Source organism: Protobothrops mucrosquamatus, unplaced genomic scaffold, assembly GCF_001527695.2.
Source record: "Protobothrops mucrosquamatus isolate PMUCROS unplaced genomic scaffold, P.Mucros_1.0 scaffold637, whole genome shotgun sequence".
NCBI lineage: Eukaryota > Metazoa > Chordata > Lepidosauria > Squamata > Viperidae > Protobothrops > Protobothrops mucrosquamatus.
Window position 1 is genome coordinate 420,416 of NW_015386929.1, and position 26,599 is coordinate 447,014.

Genomic DNA, 26,599 nt, shown 5'->3' on the forward strand with positions numbered 1-26,599 from the left:
GGAAGATCTACAAGAGATACCATCTGCCTGCAAGCAAGAACTTGTGAGACCAGTGCTTTTTTTTTGTCATAGAATGTGCTGGAATGGCTTTCCGGCACCTTTTTTTGAAGGGAAGAACTGGCTCCTTCTAAGCCGCCAGTGTGAGTAAAGCTCTGGCTCGGTGAAAGGAAGCTGCCCGGGGAATTTGGGGGCATTGAAGGTCAACCTGGAAGGTCAACCCCATGGCTCTGAAAGCAGACCCCCTTCTCTGCCTTGATTCACGGGGTTCCCCCCGCCACCTGTCCTGACCCCCGGGTTGGCCGCCAGGGACCAGGACTGGCTCCTGGAGCGAATCTCTTCGAGGGACCAGGCACATTCCCAAAGCAGCAGCGCCATCGCCACCTTGGTCACTCTGGCTCCGGAGGAAGCCTCTGGGTCATCAGAGGCGAAGGAGGACGAGGTGGCAGAAGACACCCCAGCTCCGAATAAACGTCCTCTCAAAAGCCGCGGCAATGGCGTCCGTCAGCTGACCCTGCTCACGTGGTACCCCCCCGCTCCGTAAAGGGCTTTCGACTAGAGCCAGATGCTGCATGCTAGAGGCTTCTGCCAGTCCACCGGAGCTGTGCGTGAGTTCCGGCACCTTTTTTTTTTTTTACAAAAAAAGCACTGTGTGAGACCATAAAATAGACAAAGTCATAGAAAATAAAGAAGCTAAAGAGCTTTGGGACTTTAGAATTTAAATAGACAAGCACCTACCACAACACTCAGACTTAACAATTGTTGATAAGAAATACAAAATAATCTGGATAATGGATGATTGTAATATCTTGAGAGAGCAGGATAGAAGAAAACTAGAGAACCTCACAAAATACAAAGACCTGCAAATAGAAGTTGAACAACTGTGGCAAAAGAAAGCAACAGTAGTATCAACAGTAATAGGTGCCTTGGGTGCAATTCCAAAACATCTGGAGCACCACTTGAACACCATCAGCATTAACAAAATCACCATCAGTCTATTGTAAAAGGCAGCTTTACTTGGAAAGCTTATATCTTGTGAAGATATATTTAACAACATCAAACGAGCATTTGCCTATCCCAGGGGTAGGCAACCTTGGTTCTTTTCCTACCCCTGGCCTATCCCAAATCCTGAAATGGACTTGATAGGTGGATAAAAATGCCAAATCCAGTCTAAATATCTGGCTGACTATGCAACCAACCACCTTTTTTTTCTTTCTACCATCCTTAATCCCGGGTGGAGTTGAGGTGACTGGAGCTGAGCATTTACTGGAATTGGCAGCAAATATTTTCTCTTTGAGCCCTGTTACTGCTTAGGACTGAACTCTCAACCTTCTGAGTGGGAGGCTAGCATCGTCACCTCTAGGCCACTCCTCCAGTCAGTGCAACTAACCACAATAATGGATAGTCCTATCCACTTTTGAGGGGTCGAAATTGATCACTTTGGGGACCCCTGGGTTAGAATGTTGAACTAGGGTAGAAAGATATTCTTTACCTTTTTATCTGTACTGTACGTTTCTATGAAATAACAAGTTTGTATTTTATTTATTTTTCCTTTTTACCCAGTATATCTTTAAATTTGAATTCTCCTGGGACAACTTTGAGCAGCTGGAGAGATGTCATCACCACAAATGACTCAACCGACTCGCTTCTTTTTCCTGCTCATGTCAGTTTCTTACATCTCAGTGACAAGCAGTGTCAAAAATGTGATTCCAGAGTTAAGTCCCCAGGAATATTTTAGCAACTTGCAAGCATCTAAAGCATCTTTGGTTTATTTTCAGAAGGATGGTGAGTATTTTCACCAGATTTGTTTTTGAGAAAATTGGTTAGGAAAGAAAGAGAACTTACATGACTAGGTTTAGGAACCAAGTTGCAGTGTGCATAAAATATATATTCTGATGATTCACTCATAATGACAATGAGCTTTTCATTCTACACAATGTTTGTCCCATTCACTCGTTCATGGAGATGTCTTTAGTCAGCCATGACTCATAGCGGAAACCCCGATTCCAAATAATCTTTCAAAAAGTCAGGTGGGGTGGATGATGAGCGAGATACCCATGGTGATCTGATTCCCTCAGGCATTAGTTCCTTCCACCTGTCTAATTTGATGAAGAGTTCTCTAGAATGTGAAAGGTTGTATATGATTTTGTGATATTTTGGTTGGCGTAATGATTTCTTACATAGCTGTGGTTCAGATTTTCTTCCCATGCTTTATTTATTTTTAAGACCCTTTCTATAGTGGTTCTACTGGAATAGGCTGTGTCTTGTCCTCAGGAAGGTGACTTTGGCTGTTTAGAAGGCAACCCTGATCTAATTTAATGTCTGAGGAAGAACAGACACAACAAAGCCATCAATATTTATGGTCACCTTCTGGAGCCTTTGATATTGACGATGGCACTGATACATTTATCTTGTTTATTTTACATATAGCTCAACTTTGAACTCTGCTTAATTTTCTTATGGCTTGCTTAATTTTCCCCTTGGGCACACCAGCTTTTTTAATCTTTAGTATGCCATTCAGCACTGGATATAGACCTCAGCCACAAGAGATTTTCCTCATCTTAAACATGATTTGAGAGGAAGTTCAAGCAAGATTTCATTGGGAAAGAATCTGACAATTTACGTGCCCTTCTAGAGAAGGCCAGTTTAAGAAACCAGCGCCATATAAGTCAGTACAGGCAATCCTCGATTTACAACAGTTCATTTAGTGATATTTGAAGTTACAGTGGCACTGAAAAAAGCAACTTATGACCGTTTTTCACACGACTGTTGCAGCATCCCCATGGTCACATGACCAATATTGGGATGCTTGGAAATTGATTCATGTTTATGACAGTTGCCGTGTCTTGGGGGTTATGTGATCCCCTTTTGCGACCTTCTGACAATCAAAGTCAGTGGGGAAGCTAGATTCATTTTACTAACAACTGTGGCGAGAAAAGTCGTAAAATGGGGCAAAGCTCACTTAACAAATGTCTTGCTTAGCAACAGAAATATTGGGCTCAATTGTGGTTGTAAGTCGAGGACTACCTGTAGTGCTATTAACATAACAGTCCTAGTAATGAAATCATGTAAGTCTGAGTGTACTTCTTCCTTTCTTTCTTTTATCTTCATGTGAAGTAGAGAGGGGTTTGTTTGAAACCTTTGCTCAAATTACTTTCTTGGCACAGGCTCAAACCCCTCTTATCTGGCCTTGGTAGTAGCTCTTCCTTCTGTCCTTCAAGGCCTTCTGTGCCCTTTCCTATCTTTGCCATTATGGATACAGAACAGAGGTAAAAGATAAGCTGGTTAATAAAAATGGCCTTAAATCAACATGAGGATCTCAAGTCAAGCCAACAATGCAGAGAGAGTGATACATTCATTCCTGCTGTTAAATCCAATATAAGCTGGTACTGTATTAGTACAACTTTATAAAATCCTAGTGAGACAACACCTGGAATAACGTAACCAATTTTGGTCACCATATTACAAAAAAGATGTTGAGACCTTGGGAAAAGATCAGAGAAGAGCAACTAAGATGATCCAAGGCCTGGAGACTAAAACATATGAAGAGTGGCTGCAGGACTTGGGTTTGGCTAATCTGAAGAAAAGAAAAAATAGGGGTGACATGATAGCAGTATTCCAGTATTTGAGAGGCTGCCACAAAAAAGAGGGGGTCACATTATTCTCCAACGCACCAGAGGGCAGGATAAGAAAAAAATGGTTGGAAACTGATCAAAGAGCGAAGCAAGCTGAAATTAAGGAGAAAGTTCCTAACAGTGAGGACAATTAACCAGTGTAACAGCTTGCCTCCAGAAATCGTGGGCACTCCATCACTGGAGGTTTTTAACAAGAGACTGGACAGTAATTTGTCTGAGATGGTATAGGTCAGTGGTGGCGAACCTATGGCACGGGTGCCAGAGGCAGCACTCAGAACCCTCTCTGTGGGCACGTGCGCCATTGTCCCAGTCCTAGGCCTTCAGCTGGGTTTTATAAAACTTTTTCGCTTTAGGTCCCTGCTGCCATGTGCAAAAAAAAAAAAAAAAAGTTCAACCAATCAGTCAATTTCAACTTCTCGCGGGGAAAAAAAAGATCTTGCAAAGTTGGAATTGATTGATTGAACTTTTTAGTCCCACCCAATCTGCCATTACCACCGCAGCCACGCCCACCCAATGGGCCACACCCAGCCAATGGGCCACACCCAGCCAATGGGCCACACCCACCTGACACCCGACGATCCATAAGTGGGTTTTGGGTTGCAGTTTGGGCACTCGGTCTCTAAAAGGTTCGCCATCACTGGTATAGGTTCTCCTGCTCGTGCGGGGGACTGGACTAGAAGACCTTCAAGGTCCCTTCCAGCTCCTATCCTATCCTATCCTATCCTATCCTATCCTATCCTATCCTATCCTATTCTATTCTATTCTATTCTATTCTATTCCCCTGATTTCTGAAAAAAAGATGAAAATTAAACAATGCTTTAGAAATACGAAAAACATCACTGTGATTGCCATTATGATACCAGTGAAGGTCTTGTTTTTTTTATTCCAGTTTCACCACATAGTGAGGTGTTCTTGGAACAGCTGGAGAACTCCAGAGAAGCTCTCCAAGATTATGGGATTTCTATTTTAAAGGTGGGATTGTTTTCTGGTTTATAATTCTTAGGGAAGCAGGAGATTTTTGGAATTTCAAGACGGTCCAGCCAAATTCTACCACAATGTAAATGACAAATTGCACATCAGCTTTTGATTGCAGAGTGAAATAGTTCTCTATTGTTTTCAACAAAACATAATCCTACTGTGTCAATTTATTCTCTGTCTACCTAGTGCAATGTGTTTGACTGTTAAGTCCTGAGATAACCGTTTTCCCATTACTGTTTTCTTTTTGTTCTGCCCAACTCAGTAGAAAATTGGAAAGAAATTAAGTAAAGCGATTGAGACTGAATCCCTCTGTCTGTCAGCATGGCAAATCTCTGAATACTAAACAGAATGGAACCACATTTGGTGTGCAGAGAAAAAGAATGTGGTAAAAAAAATGGCCTGGATCAATCTGGGGACTATAAAGAAGAACATTCTTCCAGCTGGGGGAAAGGCTCAAACATTGACAGCTGCTCTGTTGCACTCATGTGATCCAGGGCAGAGTCTATGTAGTCTGTATACACATATGCATGAATTTAGGGCCACTTGGGAAGGGGTTGGAAAAAAATCCAGAAGTTCTGCATGCTTTTCTTAGCTTATAAATTAAAATGTCTAAGACTCAGTTCTATCATTGAGCTGCTGCCTTCTAGCACTGTATAAAGAGAAGGCATGGAGAAGGAGAACATTGGAGATCTGGGAATAACAAAGGGAGAGAGGGTTTTTTCCTCATTTAATATGGGTCCAATGAGACAATTCATTTACATCATGGTTTTATATAACATGTCTGCTTTAATTTATAATAATAGATGCTACTATTTCACTATTGATATTAATAGAAGCTTCTCTCCAAGAGTAAAAAACAGCTTTGGAAGTTTGGATTTTGAACAGGATTGTGATGCTGGGACACAAAAACCTAACTCCATATGCCTCATTTTCAATCCTGATGTTTCCCAAAAGTTGTTTTCTAAAAATAAGCAAATTCAGACTCCTGAAATGTGTATTTAATGCATCACTCAGTTTGTCCAATTTGTTGATGTGGAGGATGAGAAGAAGGTTTTCATATAAGTGTTTCCAAATGAATCACAGTAAGCCTCAGCAGGTGATTTGAGAATGATGTAGAAAGCTAAGCAAGTTTGGGTTTGATTAATTCTTGATGATAGCAAGCAACTTCACTATTATATAACTGAGCTGGTTGCAGGTTTCATACTTTTGGCACATGGTAGTTAATATTACAGTTGTATCTCAATAGATGTTAGGATTTTTTCTTCTTCATAGGTTAACTGCCAAAGAGGAGAAGCCTCCAGCTACTGCAGAGGAGATAACTCCTTGGGAAAAGTATACCTATTCAGGTAAAGAGTTCGTCTGATTACAAATGAATAAATTACAGTGATTCAGCTTACATAGCTAGTCCTTGGGTTACAACAGGCATTGGGCCAGAATGTCTGCCTCTTTGCAATGCAGTTGTAAAGTAAGATGTCACATGATTGTATCACTTAGTGACAGCAATCCTGGCAGTCCTGGTTGCTGTCGTAATCCCAGGACAGTGCAGGTGTTAATCAAGGATCTTGTGTGACCACAATGTTGGAAAAGGTGGGAATCGCAGGCCAGCAGGTGAGAACTATGGGTGGTCAGGTGCTATAGAGCATGGGGAAGTGCTGCAGTGGCATTATGGTGCTCAGGTAGATGAAAAGACCCCATGTTGACTTCCTCAATGATTTTGCTTGTGGGAAGGTCTCATATAACTGCAGGATTCTGCAGGTGTCTTAGGTGTGAGCTGATTGCCAAGTGCCTGAACCACAATCATGTGCCCGTGGGGATGCTGCAACGGCCACAGCTTTATTGTAGGTCCCCCTCATTCAGCAACATTGTTAGTTTGAATGGTTGCTGAACAAGTGGTCATAACCTGAGGACTGTTTCTATAGCTTGGCATTGAGCTCAGATTGTGTGTGCTCTCCCTCAGTCTGTGTCCTTCCCCAGCTTCTTTTTTTCCTGGCCAAAGGTGATAGAAGTTTCAACACAACATCATTTGGAGGCTAACAAAACAAGCGCAGCTGAGTTTATTTATATATTTAGGAAAATTTAACGTTGGTCACCCAAAGTTAGCCTATTAATCGTAGGAAAGCAAAGGAGAGAAAGCTGAGTTTGGTCTGCTCTGAAATGAAATGAACTTCTTTATCCATGCTTTCAACTGAAAACACATGCTTTTATTTTGCTGAAACACCCCATTTCATTAAATGAACCATTAGGTTGTGATGGCTGTGTATAAAAAACATGCACGTTGTGGAAAAGGTGGACCCAGCCATTTTTTCTCTCCCAGTATTAGAATTCCAGTAGTGAGTTTCAAACCTATTCAATTCTAATAAGAGAAGTATTGATTTTGTAACTAGACCAAACATCAGTGCCATCAGATGTGGTGAAGATCACCAATTTAAGCTGTTTTATCAAGGGGTATATTAACTAAATAATATGGCCTGGAGACAGTAGCAGCCTGTCCTGTGTTTACATAATGATCGTGTCTTCTCTTAGGTTCCTTGTTTCCCATCTTGCAAGCTTCAGCCCTCAGACCCAAAGGTGCTTTTCTTGTTTTTTTCCTTGAAAATGTTTCACTTCTCATCTGAGAAGCTTCTTCAGTTCTAGCTGACTGGTGGGGGATTTATATTCTTTGAGACAACCTGGGGATTTATCTATATCCTCAGATCACCCGAATCTGTGTGCAAATGGGTGTGGAGTCTTCTTGGGACTCCTGAAAGGACTGCATTGTAAACAGGAGGTGTTGCATCTTTCCCCTTCTGTTGAGAGAGGGATGTTCAATTTTAACATAGATGGCCTCTTTAACCTCTCGTCAAAGCAGTGGTCCTCTCTGTCCAGAAAGTGAATTTTTGGAAAAGCACCTTTGGGACAACCATGACCTGGATGATTGAGAATCACCGTAGACATTCAGCCCTCAGACATAGGAATCTATAGCAGATCAGATCAACTCACCATTTGAGAAAAGGGCTGGTTCTGAGGGTTCTTGAAAGACCGAGGGGTCAGATCTTAATCTGGACACCTTTCGATACAACTGCTCTGCAACAGAAACACATATTAAATAGAAATGGCATTCAGTAGTTTTGCTTCCATTCTGCATGTTACTGGGCATATTGAAGGCTCACTGGCACCCCGTAAAGAAGTCTGACTCCCACCATCCCAAAGATGCAGCATGTGATAGACTGTGTTCATGTTCTTGCAGAAGCTGCCGGCTAGCTGTAAGCATTTATCTTGTTTTCCAGAGCCCATGTGTTGGTTCATGAACTTGCCATAGATGCCTTGTTCAGCTTGGATGCCATTGTGGCAAATGTACTTTTGTAAGTTCTCTTTCTTTTATTTTCTCAATGTACATCCTGCCTGTAAATAACAAGAATTGAAGCTGCCAGAAGAGCGAGAACCAAAACTCTCTCTCAACACCCGAAGTGGTAGAAGGAGGAGAAGGAGAAGGAGAAGACATCCTGCCTTTATTCAAGGCAACAAACAAAGCTAAATACAAATACAATTTAAAAAATATTAAAACTAGTTAAAATTCTCTTGTTTGGGGTATTTCCTGATGTTATTTTCCCTAATGAGCTGCTTTTCATTTTTTTATGGAAAGCAGATAGTCCCAGCTGGTTCATGAAAAATTACCAGAAAAAGTTCTAGACAGCAGGATTTTAGGAATGAAGCAGAAAAGTGACAGAGCAAGGAGTCTTTGGCAGGAGCTTGTAATAAAGATCTGACCTCGTAGTTGTTAAAGGGCTTGGATTTATTTCATTGAAATGTTTGTAATCTGTCAGGCCCAAAACCAAGAATGACATGTGACAATTCTTCCAAGCTCAGTTCTATATTGTTCTTTATTACTCTTTCTTTGGGTGCCACCCTGTGGTGATGTACAAGCCAAATTTCTGCACAGCAACCAACAGTGGCCTCTGTTCAGGATCCATTGGGGTGTGGAGTTGTACCACTTCTATTAAAAACGAATCACTTAATAGGGACCAGAATACTGCTTTGCTAAAAAAGTAAAGATAGCCAATGTAGTGGTTAAGACACCAAGCTAGAAATTGGGAGACCAAGAATTTTAGTCCCATTCACCATAAAGCCAGCTGGATGACCTTGAGCCAGTCCCTCCCTCTCAGCTCTAGGAAGGAAGCAATGGCAAACCACTTCCAAAATCTTCTCAAGAAAACTACAAGGACTTGTCCAAGTAGTAGCTGGGAGTCAATACTAACTTGAAGGCACCAAAGCAAACAAACTCAAAGTAGATCTCACTGGACTTGAATGGATTCCCACATCCTTGTGTCTAGCAAGCTCAATCTGAAGCTACGGTTCATTATTTTCATGGGTTTCTCAGAATAACAAGCCATAAATTCTGATTTGTAGATCACAACTTAGGTTTTTTTTAATACAAAGTTTCCTAATCTATTTAGCTGTTTTTAGGAGGAATCAGCTTGAAAGCCATCAAACAGGAAGTATATACTGTACATGTTTATTAAATTACAGTAATATAATGGGCATTGTGTTTTAGGCCCCTTTTAAACCCTCTTACTTAAAATGCAAATGGCTTGTTTTTTTTCTGAGGGTCTTCACACGTTGGTCATCCTGTTTTCTTCCCAGTGCTCTGCTCTTCAATGAAGTGAAATATATTTCAACACTGATGGACCTTCAGCATTTAGAAAACTCTCTGAAGGGTCGGTCTGATCTTGCTTTCGCATATGTGCAAGCTATTGGGACATCAGGTAATCCTACAGCTCTCGTACCCATTCACAAAGCTTTCTATTATTCATGGGCTGCTGCTTTTGCGATATGTTTGGCTTTGAGCTAACATGCCACTTTCCTGCTAAATGTTTTCTATTTTTAGTGCTGTGTTATAGTTTTCTCTTGTATTTTGAACTGGGCTGGAAGAGGTAAGCAATATGTATGACTAATATGTAGATAAATAAAAGGTAAGTGATACGTATTATGTCTGTTCGTACATGCCATAAACTTGAATAGCATTTGACACGGGTAGATTTTTGCCTGGAGTTTGCAAAGTCAGGATTAAGTTGGTTTAGGACAGGAGTGAGTGTGTGATGTTCTCCACAATGAAGGAGTATACTTGGCCTTTGAGTGGTACACTGAAGAACCGTAATGGTACGTGGGAATGATCTTGGGTGACAGGAGGAAGAGCCGCAGACCGGACAACCAGGGTGTAAAAGGTATCTCAGCCAAGAGAAAGAGGAAGGAGGGTGTGGGAATCATCTCAGGAGGGATCCTCTCTAGTTTTCCAGAGAGTAAAAGGAAAGGAAGGGAGAAGCGCCTTTGGAACTGCAAGATTCTGTTAATGTAACTTTACAATAAAGATAGAAATAGTACTCCTGGTTGTGCTTCGTTTCTGGAGTACAGGTAGTCCTCAACTTACAACAGTTCATTTAGTGACCGTTTGAAGTTGCAACAGCGTTGAAAAAAAGCGATTTATGACCGTTTTTCACACGACCATTGTAGCATCCCCATGGTCATGTGATCAAAATTCAGACGCTTGGCAACAGACTCATATTTATGACGGTTGCAGTGTCCCAGGGTCATGGGATCACCTTTCGCAGTCTTCTAACAAGCAAAGTCAATCGGGAAGCCAGATTCATTTAACAACTTTGTTACTAACTTAACAACTATAGTGATTTACTTAAAACAATGGCAAGAGAGGTCTAAAATGAGGCACAAACTCACTTAACAAATGTCTGACTTAGCAACAAAAATGTTGGGCTCAATTTTCATACGTCAAGGACTACCTGTACCCCAGCGTTCTAAAGAACACTCTCCAAAATTAATTTTGTTTAAATTTGAATTAAATTAAATGTGGTTACTATTGTATCCCTTATACTCAATATTGTTTTTTCTAAGTTGAAAAATTACTAAGCAGTCGCTGTTTTTCAAAAGGCTCAGACATCCAGAGGCTACCCATATTTCTGATTTAAGGGGAAAGGAAGAAGAGAGACAGAAAGACAAGATTTAGTTATCTAGAGGAATTGATGAATAAACATTTTCTCTTTCTAGAGCACCGAGTCTTCATGGAGGCTGCATTTGTTTATGGCTCAGTTAAGTTTGCCTTAACTACTGAAGTGGCAGTTCTGAAGAGCATTCGGTAGGCATTTCTCTATAAGAGCCCCTATGCATCAGGCCAAAGTCTTCAGGCTAGCATTAAATGTCACACAGAGTGGTCATTCAGAAACAGAACATGAGGGTGACAGCTTCATCCTCTTAAGAGGCAACAAATTCTGCCATGGCTGGATATAAAGGTCCAACCAAGTAAAGGCAGTGATGACTTTGGAAAAAAACTTCATAAATATAATCAAAACTATTTATTACAGACAAAACAGCTAAAGTAATTGTAAATGGAACAGAAATGGAACAGAAATTTTCAATATCAAAAAAGGCACCAGACAAGGGTGTCCACTATCTCCATTGCTATTCATACTAACATTGGAGGTATGAAATAGAAATATTAGGCAAGAGGTGGAAATTAAAGGACTGGAAATAAAAAATGAAAAATACAAATTACGAGCATTTGCAGACGATTTAGTCTTTATACTAGAAGAGCCTCTTGAGACAAGCTTTAAGCTTATGAAAAAGACAGAAGAATTTGGAGAAGTGGTAGGTCTGGCTGGATATAGAGGTCCAATCAAATAAAGGCAGCGATGCTAAGAAGGGCGTGGTGAATAACTGGTCACCAGTTTTGTGGATCTATTAAAAATGCAGTTGTCAATTAAGGCAATGGTCCCCAATCCCCAGTCTGTGGATCGACACTGATCTGTGGCATGCCAGAAACTGGGCCACGCAAACAAGCGAAGCCCCCTCCTCGGGATGCAGGCAGCATGTGAAACCATGCCCCCTCCAGTCCATGGACAAATTTATCTCCAAGGAATTGGTTGCTGGTGCCCAAAAGGTTGGGGGCCGCTGAATTAAGGAGTTGAGGCTTTGATACAGGTAGCTGTTTGGAACAGGGGTCCAAGATGACCTTTCACATATGGTAGAAGGCCTTGTTTTTTGTTTGCCTTCCATCCTGTGCATAGCATAGCCAGGGGTTGGGATGTGGCAGACAAAGTCAGCTCATTTTTTTATGTGTGCTTTCCTACTTCAGCAGTGAAGAGGCAGAGGTGCCGTCTTCGAAACTCTTCTTTTGCCACTGTAAGGTGGCCATGGATCCTAAACAGCCATGCCACAGGACTCTGATGGAACAGCCCTTGACTACATTAAGCATCCACAAGTTTCTGAAGCTGATGGGGGAACCTCTGGTGGTAGGTGACTTCTTTCCATGATGTTCCTCTTGTGTTCTGAATTCCCTTCAAAACGTATCAGGGACGAGTTGCATCCAGTAGGGCTAGTGGAATCAATGGAAATGTTAAAGGAACTGGGGAAAATTCTGTTGTTATTGTTTTTAAGCAAAAAGGAAATTGAAAGTATGTGCAATACAGTACAGTAGTCTTTGACTTATGACTAGTCAGTGACCATTTGAAGTTATGACCCAATTATGACAAACATGCTCCCCTCCCCCTGTGGTTAAGTGACTACATGTTGGGCACTTGGTAATATGGCCACATTCATGGCCATTTGCAGTGTTCCGTGGTCGTGGGGCTGCATTTTATGACAGTTTTGCCAAAAACTAGAGGTTACTTCCAGTTTTTGACAAAACTGCACCATAGCAATAGCAATAGCACTTAGAATTATATGCCGCTTCACAGTGCTTTACAGCCCTCTCTAAGCGCTTTACAGAGTCAGCATATTGGCCCCAACAATCCGGGTCCTCGTTTTACTGATCTTGGAAGGATGGAAGGCTAAGTCAATCTTGAGCCGGTGAGAATCGAACTGCCAAACTGTAGGCAGCCAGCAGAAGTAGCCTGCAGTACAGCATTCTAACCACTGTGCTACCACGGCTCATAGCGAACAATGGGTTTGCTTAACAACCAATGTGCTCATTTTATGACTGTCGTGTTTGCTTAATGACCACCGCACAAAAGGTAATAAAATTGTGCCGGCCACTTAACTGACCTGCTTTACAACCATCACGACATACGAACATAATGGGCAGGCTCCATTATGGTCATACGTCGAGAACTACCTGTAGTTGTTTTTAGCCCACATTGCAGATATAGGAATAAATAAATATATGCCGCTGTCTAAATTGTACCTAGTGTTTTGAAGCCAAGGAAAGCAAAATAAAGCACTGGTAGTCATTGTGACAATTATTCTATAGTTAAACACAGAAAAGGAGCTTTGTTGATTTATCACTGAGCAGAATCAGCTAATGTTTTACGCTATCTGTTCATGAAATGTTATTATCAGATGTCTCATAGCAAGGCAGGAAGCAACGAAGACAGACTTCTAAAATGCCATGGTTTGAGGCACAAAGCAGAATCATGTAGACTGCGATAGGAACCTCTAGTCCTTTGTTATTAGTGAGTTAATTAAGGTGATCTCTTTGAACAATTTCAGTGTTTTCTTCCTAAGCAATGGCAAGTTGAATTGAGATAAACTACTCATTCACCCCATTCCATCTTTGAATTGTTAATGGTTGGCATTCCTCCTATTTCTTTCTCAACCTCCTCACAATCTTTCCCAATTGCTGATAGATAATATTTTAATTGTTTATAATTATCTAATCTTCTAAGTGAATGAACATAATACCTTCCCAGTGGCTAAGATACTATGCCAAGAGGAAAAGTATAAGTAAGAGGTGAGGTCACTTTAAAATAAAAGCTCAGTATGATCTGGAATAATGCCCATGATGTTTTAAAGTATAATTATTCATTCCCCAAACTGAGACATTATTGCTAATACATGCTGAATAATCGAGAAAGTGAAAAAATGCCCCCCCAAAAATCAGTATGTGCTTCATTGACTATAAAAAGGCTTCCAATTGTGTCAGTTGCATCAAGCTATGGAATGTGCTTAGAAAAATAGGAATCCCAAAACATCTCATTGTCCTCATGAAAAAAAACTACATACAGATTAGGAAGCCTTGTTATGGACAGAACATGGCAAACTAGATTGGTTCAGGTTGGCAAAGGAAGGAAACAAGGCTGTATACTTTCCCCTTATTTATTATACATACACACACACACACACACACACACATATATATATACACACACAGTTCATTTAGTGACCATTCAAAGTTACAACAGCACACTTATGACCATTGCAGCATCCCCATGGTCACATGAACAACATTCGGATGCTTGGCAACTGGTTCATCTTTATGACGATTGGGGCCATGTGATGACCTCTGGAGACCTTCTGACAAGCAAAGTCAATGGGAAACCAGATTCACTTAACAACCGTGTTACTAACTTAACAACTGCAATGATTCACTTAACAACTATGGCTAGAAAGGTTGTAAAATGGGGCAAAATTCACTTAACAAATATCTCACTTAACAACATAAATTTTGGGCTGAATTGTTGTAAGTTGAGGACTGCACACACACACACACACAGTATATATATTATGGGGAAGTGGATTAGAAGATAAGCGAGGTTTTAAAATTGGAGGAAGAAACAACAATAAGCTATGCTATGCTGATGAAACAAGTCTAACAGCTGAAAACGCAAAGGATCTCTAAGCTCTAATAATAAAAGTCAAGGACCACAGTGAAAAAATGGAGCTAAAATTAAAGACCAAACGCATGATAACCGGTAGAACAACCACCCTTAGAATTGACAATGAAGATATTAAAGTGGTGGATAGCTTTTGCTTTTTAGCATCAATTATCAACAGTAAAGGAACAAGCAGTCAAGAAATGTGCTGCAGACTAGCACTTGGTAAAGCAGCCATGAAAGCCTTTGAAGAATTATTCAAATGCCATGATGTATCTACACTGACAAAGATCAGAATCTAAGCCATGGTATTCCCCATGATGCTGTACGGAAGCAAAAGTTGGACTTTGAAGAAGCAAGATAAGAAAAGTATTGACACATCTGAACTTTGGTGTTGGAGAACAGTCCTGAGAATATCATGGACAACCAAGAAAACAAACGAATCATTGATCAAATAAACCCAGAGTTCTTATTTGAGTCATAAATGATTGGGCTCAGATTACCCTACTTCAGGCACATTGTGCAAAGACCCAATTTTCTAGAAAAGGGTCTAATGCTGGGAAAGGTACGAGGAAGAAAGGAGATAATGGATGGATGGAAATATATCCCCTTTCACGACATTTAGCAAATTTTGAAAAAAAAAAGCTAGTATTATTTTTAGCAAGTACAGGTAGCACAAAATATCAGAGAAGTATTTGGTTTGCATACTGGGTCCAGGACTCATTTTCTGAAAACATATTTTGCTGTTGGTCAGATTAAAGTAAATCCAGTCTAAAATGTCATAAATATTAGGACTTAATATCCTAAAATTTCTTCCTTTTTCTTTAAATAGTGGAAGAAAATCATATTTTGGCCTCATCAATTAGTAGCAGGACCAAGCTCCAAAATAACACAGCATCCAAAGTCTTGACAAGGGAAGATACTTACTAGAAACTATCCAAATAAAAAGCATTGCTACTATGGTGGAGTTTGTCCTGCCCATTCCTTTTTCTTCTGTATCATGTCCACTTGATGGTCCACCTGCAGCAAATCTCAGTTGATCTTTTATGCTGGTGTTTTTTCTCCAGGTGCAGGTTGCAGAAGATCCCGAAAAGATTTCAACTACTCATCTCCAGCTTGGTCTACCACTCGTTTTCATTCTGAGCCAGGAAGAGACCTTGGAAGCAGACAAGACGATTGCTGAATCTGTAGCCTGGCAGTTGCTGGGGAAAGCAGGAGTCCTCCTTTTGTCAAGGTCCTTTGGAATTAAAAAGTGGGGAGGCAGAAAAAAGGGGAGGATTTATTCTATCACTGTTCTTATCTCAGTGTAATTCTTTAGGTTGGAAATGCTCAAAGACTCACAGCAAGTGTCAGGGGCGTCTGAATGGGGTCCCAAAAATCATGGAGACAAGATTATGGAGATTCTCAGTCATCCATGGTTGTTCCAAAGGTGTACTTTCAAAAGGCAACTGGACTTTGTTTTTTCTTGATGACATTTTGCTTCTCATCTAAGAAGCTTGGAAAGAAGCTTCTTCCAAAGTGGAAGACGTTTCTTCCAAAGTGGAAGAAGCTTCTTGGAGAGAAGCAAAACATTTTTAAGGAAAAGCAAAGTCCAGTTGCCTTTTGAAAATGTACCTTTGGAACAACCATGACCTGGACGACTGAGAATCTCCATAGACTTGCCTCCAGGATGGAGGCAAATGGTACTGCACAGTTGAAGCTCCAGTTAAAGCTCCTCGTTAAAGGGGGGGGGGAGGCTGTTTATGTCAATATGATGCATCCAACATGCATGTAATAAGAGACTGAACTTTGATTGTGACTGCCATCTTGACAGTTTTGTCCCCCAACCTTTCCAACTTCCACAGATATCCCTGGGAAGATTTAGAGGAGGGACTTACTTCCAATCAAACATGTCTAAGGTTGAAGCTTATCCTTTTGCTTAGGACAGTGTTCCCCCACCTTAGCAACTTTAAGTTGTGTGGACTTCAACTCTCACAATCTACACATCTTAAAGTTGCCACGGTTAAAAAAGACTTGGCTTAAGAAATTTACTTGGGTGCCTGAATCTTAATTGCATCCCTTCCCAAACTGATGTCTGCAACAAATGTTTGAATGCTGTTCTCATTATTCCTAGCAAATAGCATGGATTTGACTGAAACAGGCTATAGATGGGCAGGTATTCCTGCAGTAATGCTCATTCCTGCAATTAAACAACATCAGCAATATAAGATCTTGTCAGTGCAGATAGGAAAGAGCAAGCATGAGTTCTCAACATGAGCACCCTGCTGAAATAAATAAAAGATGAATTCTGCAAGAGCTGAATATACTTGCTTATCTTTCATAATTTGGTCAGTTTGCAGTTAAGCCGGGAGAGGGAGAATAAGCTATTATTCAAACCATTAGCTTATTGAAATGTTATTTGTGTCTCTCAGTCTTTACTAACCATTGGCTAAATGACTGAAAGCCTTTAAACCTCTGAACATTTGCTATAAAAAAGAAAGTGCGTATTAAAATGTGCATTCACATGGGCTTTCGTGACTTCTGCTTGTGAAATAATTTTAACATCATTTGGATTTATAATTGGCCAGGGGTTGTTGAGCTACAACTTCCAGCACCCCTTAAGCTAACAATTACATCCCAAAACTTGTGGGCAGTTAAAATTTGGCCACTTCTGGGGTGACAGAAGTGGCTCATGGAAGGATAACTGCAATATAGCAAGGAATACCAGGTGGCACTACAGTACAGCTTTTGTAAGTTTCATTTACAACTTTGGCAGAATGGGTTGTTTTGTAAAGAATGTAAAATGAACCAGATAATAAATGTGGCTGCACTAGGCAGAATCCACATCTGCTTTTCTTTCTAATTTCAGCTTTGTGAGAGGTCATACACCTTAGTTGGTGTGTGTGTCTGTGTCTCTATGTGTGTTAGGAATGGCAGACAGAAGGCTTTGCTGGACCATACTTCCAAAAGTAATGGGAAGGGTCAGGACACAGATTTGATTTTACTTTGCTTTAGATGAAAGCAAAATAATATGATAATTCCACAATAATTCATGCAGGGATGGATGCAGGGATGATGGTAAATAGGCTTCTTCAGCTTCCATGCATGACTTTCACCAGCATGAAAGTCAGAAATTTCCTGACAGTGAGAACAATCCATGGAACAGCTTGCCTCCCAGAGTTGTGGGTGCTCCATCGCTGGAGATGTACAAGAAAACACTGGACAACCATTTGTCTGGGACGGTAAAAGGACTCCTGCCTTGGACAGGAGTCCGTTCCAGCCCTATGCTTCTATGTCTATGTCTAATTAGGACAAAAAGAATTTGAACAAATTAGTTAATACTTGGGCTGCATTTGTAGATAAGACCATCGCTTTCTCCCTTATATCTATAGACATGGATAAGTAGCACATCAGGGCAAAAGGGTTTTCATTTAATCTTTCTGACATGCTAATTGTTTTTCATGGAGCATTTGTTTTTGTGCAGAGAAGTTTTGAATAATTTGAACACAATAATGAATAATGTGGTCTGATGCAATATTGCTCATTTATCTCTGAAAACGTTGCAAAGGTGTGATTCTCTACATATTGTAATTCACAATTTAAACTTTTATGTCATTAAAGGAATTCTGTTGGTCTGGATGTTTCTTCCCGATACAATGTGGCTATCAAGACAATTGAGGAGGTAAGTGGTCATCGTAGTTATTTCGGACTGACTTTTTAATTTATTGTGCAATCCTAGGCTGGAAAGGAAATGCTCCTGGTTAGTTCCAGAATTATGCACATAAAATTTGCAGCCTTAGCTGTTCTGTGATATAGAGTGTATACTAGTAATGTATTTTTTATTGGTGATGATAACCTTGGAATATTTCCAGACAGCTCTTAACAGTGTCAGTCAAAATGCATCTAATACTGAGAGTTGGAGATTTGATCTGAAGATCAATATTCAATAGTAGAAACCCCATTTGTTTATAAGGATTATAATAATTACCATGCTTTATCTCTGATTATGTGGTGTGCTGAACAATTAGTAACCAGTTGAAATCTGGACTCTCCCTTACATCATATTTTGGGCCACATTTTTGGATATTTGCATCTCTGCAGGATATGCCTGTTAAATACCTCACTTTGAAAGATGCAGATGAAATTGTAGCATTGGTGATAAATGGTGAGCAGAGCAAACCTAGTCTGGATAATAATGAAGAGGAGGTTTATGAAGAGGAGGAGGAGGAGGGAGTGAAGAATGAGAACAATGAACAAGGTAATTAAGATTCCTCAGAAGTGTCTTTGACCTATTAAGTTTTCACAAATTTATTTCTTTGCTTTCCGATTAAAAAAAAAGGTAGACAAAAATTATTTTTCTCATTGTATTCACTAGCCTGTCTGATACACATTTCATTGAGGGGTCCTTGGTGCTCTCTGATAAGGTTGTTTTCTTGCAGGTGTTTCATTACCCAAACTAGGTACATCATCTACATATTAAAGATCATCTGCATTTAGCTGCTGTCATCTGCTAGCACTGATGATGTCACCTAGTTTGGGTAATGAAACATCTGCAAGAAAACAACCAAGCTCAGAGAGCACCAGGGACCCCTCATTTCAACCCTGAGATACAAATATTCTCCTTTATCAGTAACACATTTCATCGCCGTCCTTCTACAGCTTGATAGTTAAAATAACATGCTCAAAATGCTGATTTTTGACACATTTTCTTTTCCTGGTAGCCTGGATAGATTCCATATTCACCAGAGATGAGCAAATTATTTACACAATTGTTTTGCAGTCACACTGTTTCTACATATTATTGTATATTGGCCCAGCTAGAGGGCAGCACATAACCAATATTGGCTGGTTGCTAAAAGCTAACAAGGGTCGATATTTGCATCAGAGGCCACCAGCATTTGCAGTGCCCTTGCTGGAAAGCAATTTCCAAATCATTTATTCCCCAGAATTCCCTTGAATTCTTCATAGGGCTTGGAGCTGAAAATAAACATGATAAACAACTGTTGCCTAGTATTTTGTTAGTAAAGGTATCCATTGGCAGTGAAAAAAATATGTTCTTTTTTTACTATGGGTTGATAGTATCCGGCAGGGAAGGAGGGTATTAGGGAGCAAATTCAGCAGTTTGCTTTCTAGAAAATAAACATTTTATGATAGGGCCATTCTGTGTCTAGGCAAGCATACTTACCCCAAAATATTGTAGGGGTTTTGTTTTTTTACAATTGTCTCTCTTATGTAGCCCAACTGGATTCCCAAAACTTTAGCAAGAGGGAAGGCAATCATCTCATGGTCTCTTAACTTCAGCTGATAAGTCTTTTTTAATAGTTCTTGACTATTCTTTGAGTCACATCCTTTTTTTTTTTACTATATTTACTATATTCTTAAAGAGGCTTTCCTACTGGATATCGTTTGCCTCTGATTTTGCTGACGAAAGTCCAATGGCCTCTTTTCACCTTGGCTGACCAAAGGATAGAGGTCAGAGATTGGCATTGTCCTACTTGCCAGGATTCAGAGGAATCCTGTTGCTGTTCCCCAAATTTGTCATTCTTCTTTCTTCTTATCTCTGTCACCTTTTTGGAAGATCTTATTGAACAATCAAGTGGTGACAGAAGCAAAAACAAGGAGCAGCCATGACCATTTGTGTTGTCTTCCCCTGCTAAGCCCAAACCATAAAGTTGAACTACTCTTCCCTAGGAGGATGGCCAGTGATAAGGGATGCTGGGAGTTAAATTCAGCAATGTCTAGGCCAGGGGTAGGCAACCTTGGCTCTTTTATGACTCATGGACTTCAACTCCCAGAATTCCTGAGCCAGCTATGGAATTCTGGGAGTTGAAGTCCATGAGTCATAAAAGAGCCAAGGTTGCCTACCCCTGGTCTAGGCAATCCCAACCTCAAGGAAGGGGCAAGTGAAGGGGCAGATGGTGGTGGTAAGAAACAAGAGGCAGGTCTGTTTGGGAGGAGGTGCATTATGAACCTTGTACTACGAAACCTATAAAACCTGAAGCGAGTGATGGCTGCCAAAAAGACAGTTCCATTTTATTTTCTCTATCATTTTTTCCTCAGAGTGTATTCAGACCAATGCTAATATAAGTACCTTTTCTCCACCCTGTCGCTCTTGTAAATTAGAATGTGCCTCTGCTTTGCAGAAATTCAGGATGATGAGGTGGTGGAATCTGTTGTCAGAGATCGGAGGCGTGAACTCCCCCTGGAACGCATCCATACCTTGACAGAAGAATCCTTCCTCTCATTTCTGGCAGAGACCAACCATACAGCAGTGCTCTTCTATGCCAGCTGTAAGTCAGATTTTGCAAGGTGTTGTGCAGTGTGGTTTTGGTGCCTTCTATTCGCTGTAGTGCTCTTTAGAATTTAAGCTGTTTTAAATGCTTAGTTTGCTTAGGTTGTGGCTGCTGTGACATTATTGAAGCACATGGATGTACACCGCCCAGTTACGCTCTTGTGAGATGGGCGGCCATACAAATATGATAGATAAATAAAATGAATAAGTAGGTGGGGCTGTTTGTGATGGAATGTGTACCAGGAGAATCAGTGGAGAAGAGTTTTGGCAACACAGAGCTTTTGCAGGGATGAGGCAGTAAATCTCATGAGAGAAACACCCAGATCAAGACACTGCATAGTCCTGAACTAGAGGAGGGGAAGAGGAAGAGATTCAGAGTAGCCACACCCTAGAATCTCTCAGGTTATATCTAGTAAGTTAGAAAGTTATAACTTTAGCTTGGCAAGATTTTGTCCATTAGGTATAAGCAAATAAAGGTTTGGACTTTATTGATTTCATTTGGTCATCTTTGGGCTGAGCATCACACTGTTCTTCATAATCATGCTGGAAACCACTGGTAGAAAGCCCACATAAGAGCAGGATTTCTCTACCAAAAGAGGAGAACCAGTACAGAGTGAGTGTTAAGATACTGGGCTACAATTGGGAAAACCCAGTTTCACATCTACCCTCGGATATGGGAAGTACCCTGCACCAGTACCCTGTACTGTCTTTGAGCTCATCAACCATCAGGAGTTGCTGCTGGAAAACGTGGAAGAGGAAGTGCTATGAATGTTGTGTTCAGATCTTGGATGAAGATGGGACATAAACCTGTCAAATAAATAATAATAATAATAATAGTAAGCATTTGGAAACTTTTAAATGAAGAACAGTAATCTGTGGAATATAAATTGGTTATGAAACCTTTACATTCATTGGCAGTATCTCTAAAGACTACATCCTATGGTACAATAAGAGGAAAGGCTTTATAGAAACATACGTAACATAATTTCAGGGAAACAGGATGCTGAGTTTATTGGAACTTTATTAGGATCCTGCAGGGCTCTTGTTTACTTGAGGTTGATCCTGCCTTTCAGTCCAAAAGAATCCCAGGAGTGTTATAAAAAAGATAAAATACAAGTGTATTGGCCCTATCTCCTGGCATTGCTCTTGGGTTACATATCCTTCTATCCATCCTGCCTCATTCCACAAAAACACGTTTTTATGAGCTCTTTGCTGCTGTTCCAGTCTTACGAGTGCTGGCAGTTGGACAATATTCTAGTTTAGTTGCATGTTGTGTTCTGACTAGCTGGGCTCCTCACTCTCTAAGGACAAAACCAAAGAAGCCAAAGACAAGCCTATTTATTCATTGAAAATATAGCCCATTTTTTCTATTAAAGAGAGCTACTTTTTAAAAACAACAACAACAACAATAACATAACATTAAAATTAATTAAGAAATAAGAATAGGACAAAAATATATTCTCTGAACATGGAAGAACAAATGCATATCCCGAGAGAGTAAATTTCATAGCTTGGCAACCATTAGGAAAAGATCCTCTTTGATACACCAAAGTGGAGAATGGAGGAGAACCATCCAAAATGGTGCCCCCCCCCATTCCCAAATCTTATAGCCACTCCAGAAGGATAATGTGATTGATGGTATCTGTCAGGCCTCTAAGGTAAATCACAATAGGAAATCAAAGCTATGCATGCTAAAACAACATTTATAAAAGATTATAGTAACAGAGCCTTGCAAGTCTGAATGTCCTTTCCCTTTATCTTTGTGAGATATACTGTACTATACTGTATTTATTTATTTATTTCCCATCTTTATTGTCATGATAAATAACTGCTACTCTTCCCTCTTCCTATTTTCTCCACAACAACAACAACAACAACAAGCCTATGAGGTCCGTTGAACTGAGAGAAAACGACCCAAAGTCATCCAGCTGGCTTTATGCCTAAGGCAGGACTAGAATTCACTGTCACCTGGTGTTTCATCCCTCAGAGTTCTTTGGAGAACCATGGTGCAACTTGAGAGCCATGCACGTGGAGAAGCCAGATAAATGTTATCTGTCCAGAGTCTAAGCCATCTGCCCACTCCAGCCAGTGGCTAAGACCTTAGCTAAATTGCCCATCAAATCTTCAGGGAAAATCCCAAACTTCTTATAGAACTCAACTGGGTCCATCAGTCTAGGCTTTCAAGGTTTAGAGCCATAAGCAGTCTGTCCATTAGCTATTTAAGGCTTTAGGGATTAATACTAACATCTTAAATTGTGCCCAATAACTCCTGGCAACTGGTTCAAATCTTTCAGTAGAAGCATCAAATCACCTTTGAAGTTGTACCAGGTAGCACCTTACCTGTGCATTTTTTGGAATTTCTGGATACTTTGTCTGGTATAAAACATGTTGTCAAAAGAAAGTTGAGTTTTATGGATATGGACTCGTATTCCTTCGTGTCTTGAGTTTTGACAGACTCCAGATGCTCTGGTATCTGAGATACTGGGTTACTTTTTCTGTTCTCATTACAGGGGAAGCTGTCTCTCTGGTGGTGATGCAGTTTTTCCTTGACGTTGCTGCTCAGTTGAAAGGTATGGCTCAGTCAGTATGATTGCTGTGGCTTGTCTATTTCCTTAAGAGGTTGTTATTTTACATGATTAATTCAGCTTAAAGTTAATTTTGGTAAGTGGAAAAGCTGGTGATGCCTAGTGGCACAAAGGGAAAAACTGAGCTATAGAATCCCAAAGAAATATTTGTCCAACTTTGCTTGAAAGCCTCTTTCCCAGTTTGACATCCTTCCAATGCTTTGAGAGAACACCATTACTTGCTAACCTAGAATGCAGAGATCTAAAAAACTAGAAAAATAGTGGAGATGGCACTTTTTTTTAAAGAAACAAAAATATTGTGAAATATTTCCTATTGTATACATAAAATTTTAAAAAGTGGTCTGTTTAGAAATAGGTTGGCTGGGAATTCTGACAGTCACAAAGACATCTTGAGCATTATCAAAGATGGTTTAGTCTTCAGGAATGACTTCCCTTTGAATTTGTTAAACAATAGTTGGGTCATTTTTTAAATGAGTGTTTATATTAGTTACTTCTCAGAACTCCACTGTCTTACTTTTTTTCATTCCTGGCAGACTTTGACGTCACTAAATGGAATTATAATGCACAGCTGAGAGTATGTCCTGCATACCTACTGTTTGACAATAGGCAGAAAAGCAGCAAGTAAACTAGCTGCATACGAACACCCTGCCAACTCATCCCCTTAAAAAGCTGGACACAATAAACAGATGTTAGATCTGTTGCACTCAGCTGACCAACTTCACTTTTGAATGCAGCTGCAACAGGGAGTTTCAGCAGGGTTTTGTAGGAGGCTTGGTCTCTTTTAAGGTATCCATGAATCTAAAAGAGAAGAAATGTGTAGTGACCCTTTTCACGACCCATTTTCCTTGTTACCTTCTGGGAGGGGGCTCCGTGGTATCCAAAGCAGAACATCCAGATCCAGTCACAGTTTTGTTCCATACAGTATTAACCTTGTGAACTCTCAAGCTTCCTCCTTCCGTTATGTATTCAAGATGGACAGTGATTAATATTTATATGTTACTTGTTTGTAAGGGTGTAGTAGGTCTATACATATGTTGTATATAGTATGTTTAAATGTGTGTTATGTATGTGTACACTTTGAGAGCAAGCAACTAAATTTCATCTTTAATGTGTGCCATTGTGCCCACAGTAAAAAATGACCATAAAGTTTATATAAATCTAAATCTAAATAATAAAGCATGTAATGACTAACATTTAGGTGACACTTTTGTTTAGGAAGATAATCTGAGCTATAACTTTGTCTACTAGGATGGTTGCTAAGTAGCTGGCAAATGCCAAGAGGCACTTTTACAAATGCATCAAAATCTAATGTACTTTAATTTAAGCCACTTAAGAGATTGATCTGCCTTGTTTTAAATGTTAAGGCGTCTCTCTGTGTTTATGTTTATTCCAGTATTTTACATTGATTTATAATGACTTCCTTTTCCTGGCATTAAATACTTTTGGTCAGGCTGGAAAAACAGCCATGCTACTGCTGAGTGATTTATAATAATTTAAGTCAACTTTTCAGTAGGCTTGACTATTGATTCAAAGAGTAGCATTTTTAAAAAGACTGTAGTATTAATTGGGTAGTAGGTATCAGTGGGTAGTCCTAGAATGTATTGTCAATTCTTGGGCTAAGCCTTGGAACAAATCAATACCTAAAACAATAAAAAATGTTTTTGGCAGAATATACTTTGTAAATTCCTATGCAGTTGCAGTTATTTCTTTTCTCTCAAAGGCTGGCAGTCTTTGTTTCCCAGCTGCCATCATTTGATCTCAAGTGATTGTCTAGCATGCCAAATCAATCAGTCAATCAATCAGTCAGACCTGAAGTTGCCAAGAAATTTCTGTAATCATTTCCCAAAATCCATGAGGTCTTGTGAAAGAAGGGCAGAAAAAAACCTCATGATCTCACACAAGCACAGCAAAATCTCATGAGAACATAGAAAGTAGAATAATAGAGTTGGAAGGGACCTTGGAATCTTCTAGTCTAACTCCCTGCTCAAGCAGGAGATCCTATACAATTTGAGACAAGTAGCTGTCCAGTGTCTTTTTGAAAGCCTACAGTGATAGAGCACCCACAACTTTTGAAGGCAAACTATTCCATTGGTTGATTGGTCTCACCGTTAGGAAATTTCTCCTTAGTTCTAAGTTGCTTTTCTCCTTCGTTACTTTCCAACCATTGTTTCTTGTCTTGCCTTTTGGTGCTTTGGAAAATAGTTTGACTCCCTTGTCTTTGTAGAAGCTCTTCAGATATTGGAACACTGCTATCATGTCTCCCCTAATCCTTCTTTTCATTAGACCAGACATGCCCAATTCCTGTAACCATTCTTTATACATTTTAGCCTCCAGCCTTTAATCATTTTTGTTGCTCTTCTCTGCACTCTTTCCAGAGACTCAATGTCTCAACTAGAGAATTGTCTAGCTTCTGGGATCTTAATCATTTCAAAAAGTTACATTTATTTTTCTTTAATTTGGGGATGTTACCACACTGGTTTAAGGTATTAAATATGATGTAGCATCTATCGGGGTCTATGGGTCTAACTCTTGTTGTCTGCTTTCCATTGAAAAATAGAGAAGCATATAGGTACACTCTCCAGGACCCATTTGGAATCCTCTGGTACATGCAGATTAAGGTGCTGACTCTCTGTGGTCAAACAACCAAATTGGGCAGCATGATTTTGGCCCATGTCAAGTAGAATTTAAGATGAAGATGGGACTGCTTTGCTCCAGAAGCCTCTTACTTTCATTCCCACTCTAAACCTGTACAAATGAAAAATAAAATGATCCAGCTTCTTCTGGTGATAACATAGCATTTAACAGATGACTGCCTGGGGTGCTCCAGAAGATCAGTAGCTTCTAGGCAGTCTTAAATTTTAATGCTGCTCTTTTTAAAGAACTAGTTAAAAACATTACATCTATCTTGGAATTGGCCTTTCAACTCCCTGACCACTGCCATAAATATTTGGATGTTAATTTTCTAATTTTAATTTTAAATGAAAAACAAAACTTGCTTTTCTTAGAAACTCTTTGTTTGTTCAAGGTATTCCTGTACTCTTTTGTTTGTTAATTGTTATTTTTTGCTTTTTTTCACTTAACTTTACTTCAGAGACAGAAAGAAACATACAATTAACCTTTCTATCCAAAGGGGCGTTGAGAATGCGTTTCCCGCAAACCATGATTTCTTTTTATGTCATGTGAAATTTAATTCTGAACATTTAATACTCCAGTTATTAAAAGCAGCCTGTAATGGAATCACAAGGATCAAAGGTGGCTTTTCTTAAAAAAGAGAATCAGAAATCCTACTAAACATATCCAAGATTTTCATTATGGTGAGAGTAAACTAAAGTATTCTACAATACTTACAATACATAATGAGTACTCATAGCAATGAACCAAAATTCTACTGACTGTATGATCTTCCAGGTTTAGTAATAGCACATGTGAAACAGTTATTAAAGTGTAACAGCAGGAAAGAGCCATTGTCTTCATACCTTGCTCATGGATGGTCTTTGATCTGATTCAGCAAAGTTCCTGTGAATATTCTGACCAATATGTTTTGATTCTTATTTTTGA

General features: G+C 39.8%; 1 protein-coding gene across 1 annotated transcript in view; it reads left to right on the forward strand.

Annotated features, from left to right (window-relative positions):
* The first annotated feature begins 1,586 nt into the window (after positions 1–1,586).
* Positions 1,587–26,599, forward strand: part of TXNDC16 (thioredoxin domain containing 16) — a 36,192-nt gene continuing 11,179 nt past the window's right edge. The window contains exons 1-12 of the mRNA XM_015817781.2: positions 1,587–1,782; positions 4,522–4,604; positions 5,883–5,956; positions 7,877–7,951; positions 9,231–9,352; positions 10,647–10,734; positions 11,731–11,887; positions 15,253–15,419; positions 17,786–17,846; positions 18,266–18,422; positions 20,308–20,454; positions 22,967–23,026. Of these exons, the coding sequence (XP_015673267.1) occupies positions 1,611–1,782; positions 4,522–4,604; positions 5,883–5,956; positions 7,877–7,951; positions 9,231–9,352; positions 10,647–10,734; positions 11,731–11,887; positions 15,253–15,419; positions 17,786–17,846; positions 18,266–18,422; positions 20,308–20,454; positions 22,967–23,026 (1,363 nt within the window). The 5' untranslated portion in view covers positions 1,587–1,610. The remainder of the gene's footprint in view (positions 1,783–4,521; positions 4,605–5,882; positions 5,957–7,876; positions 7,952–9,230; positions 9,353–10,646; positions 10,735–11,730; positions 11,888–15,252; positions 15,420–17,785; positions 17,847–18,265; positions 18,423–20,307; positions 20,455–22,966; positions 23,027–26,599) is intronic.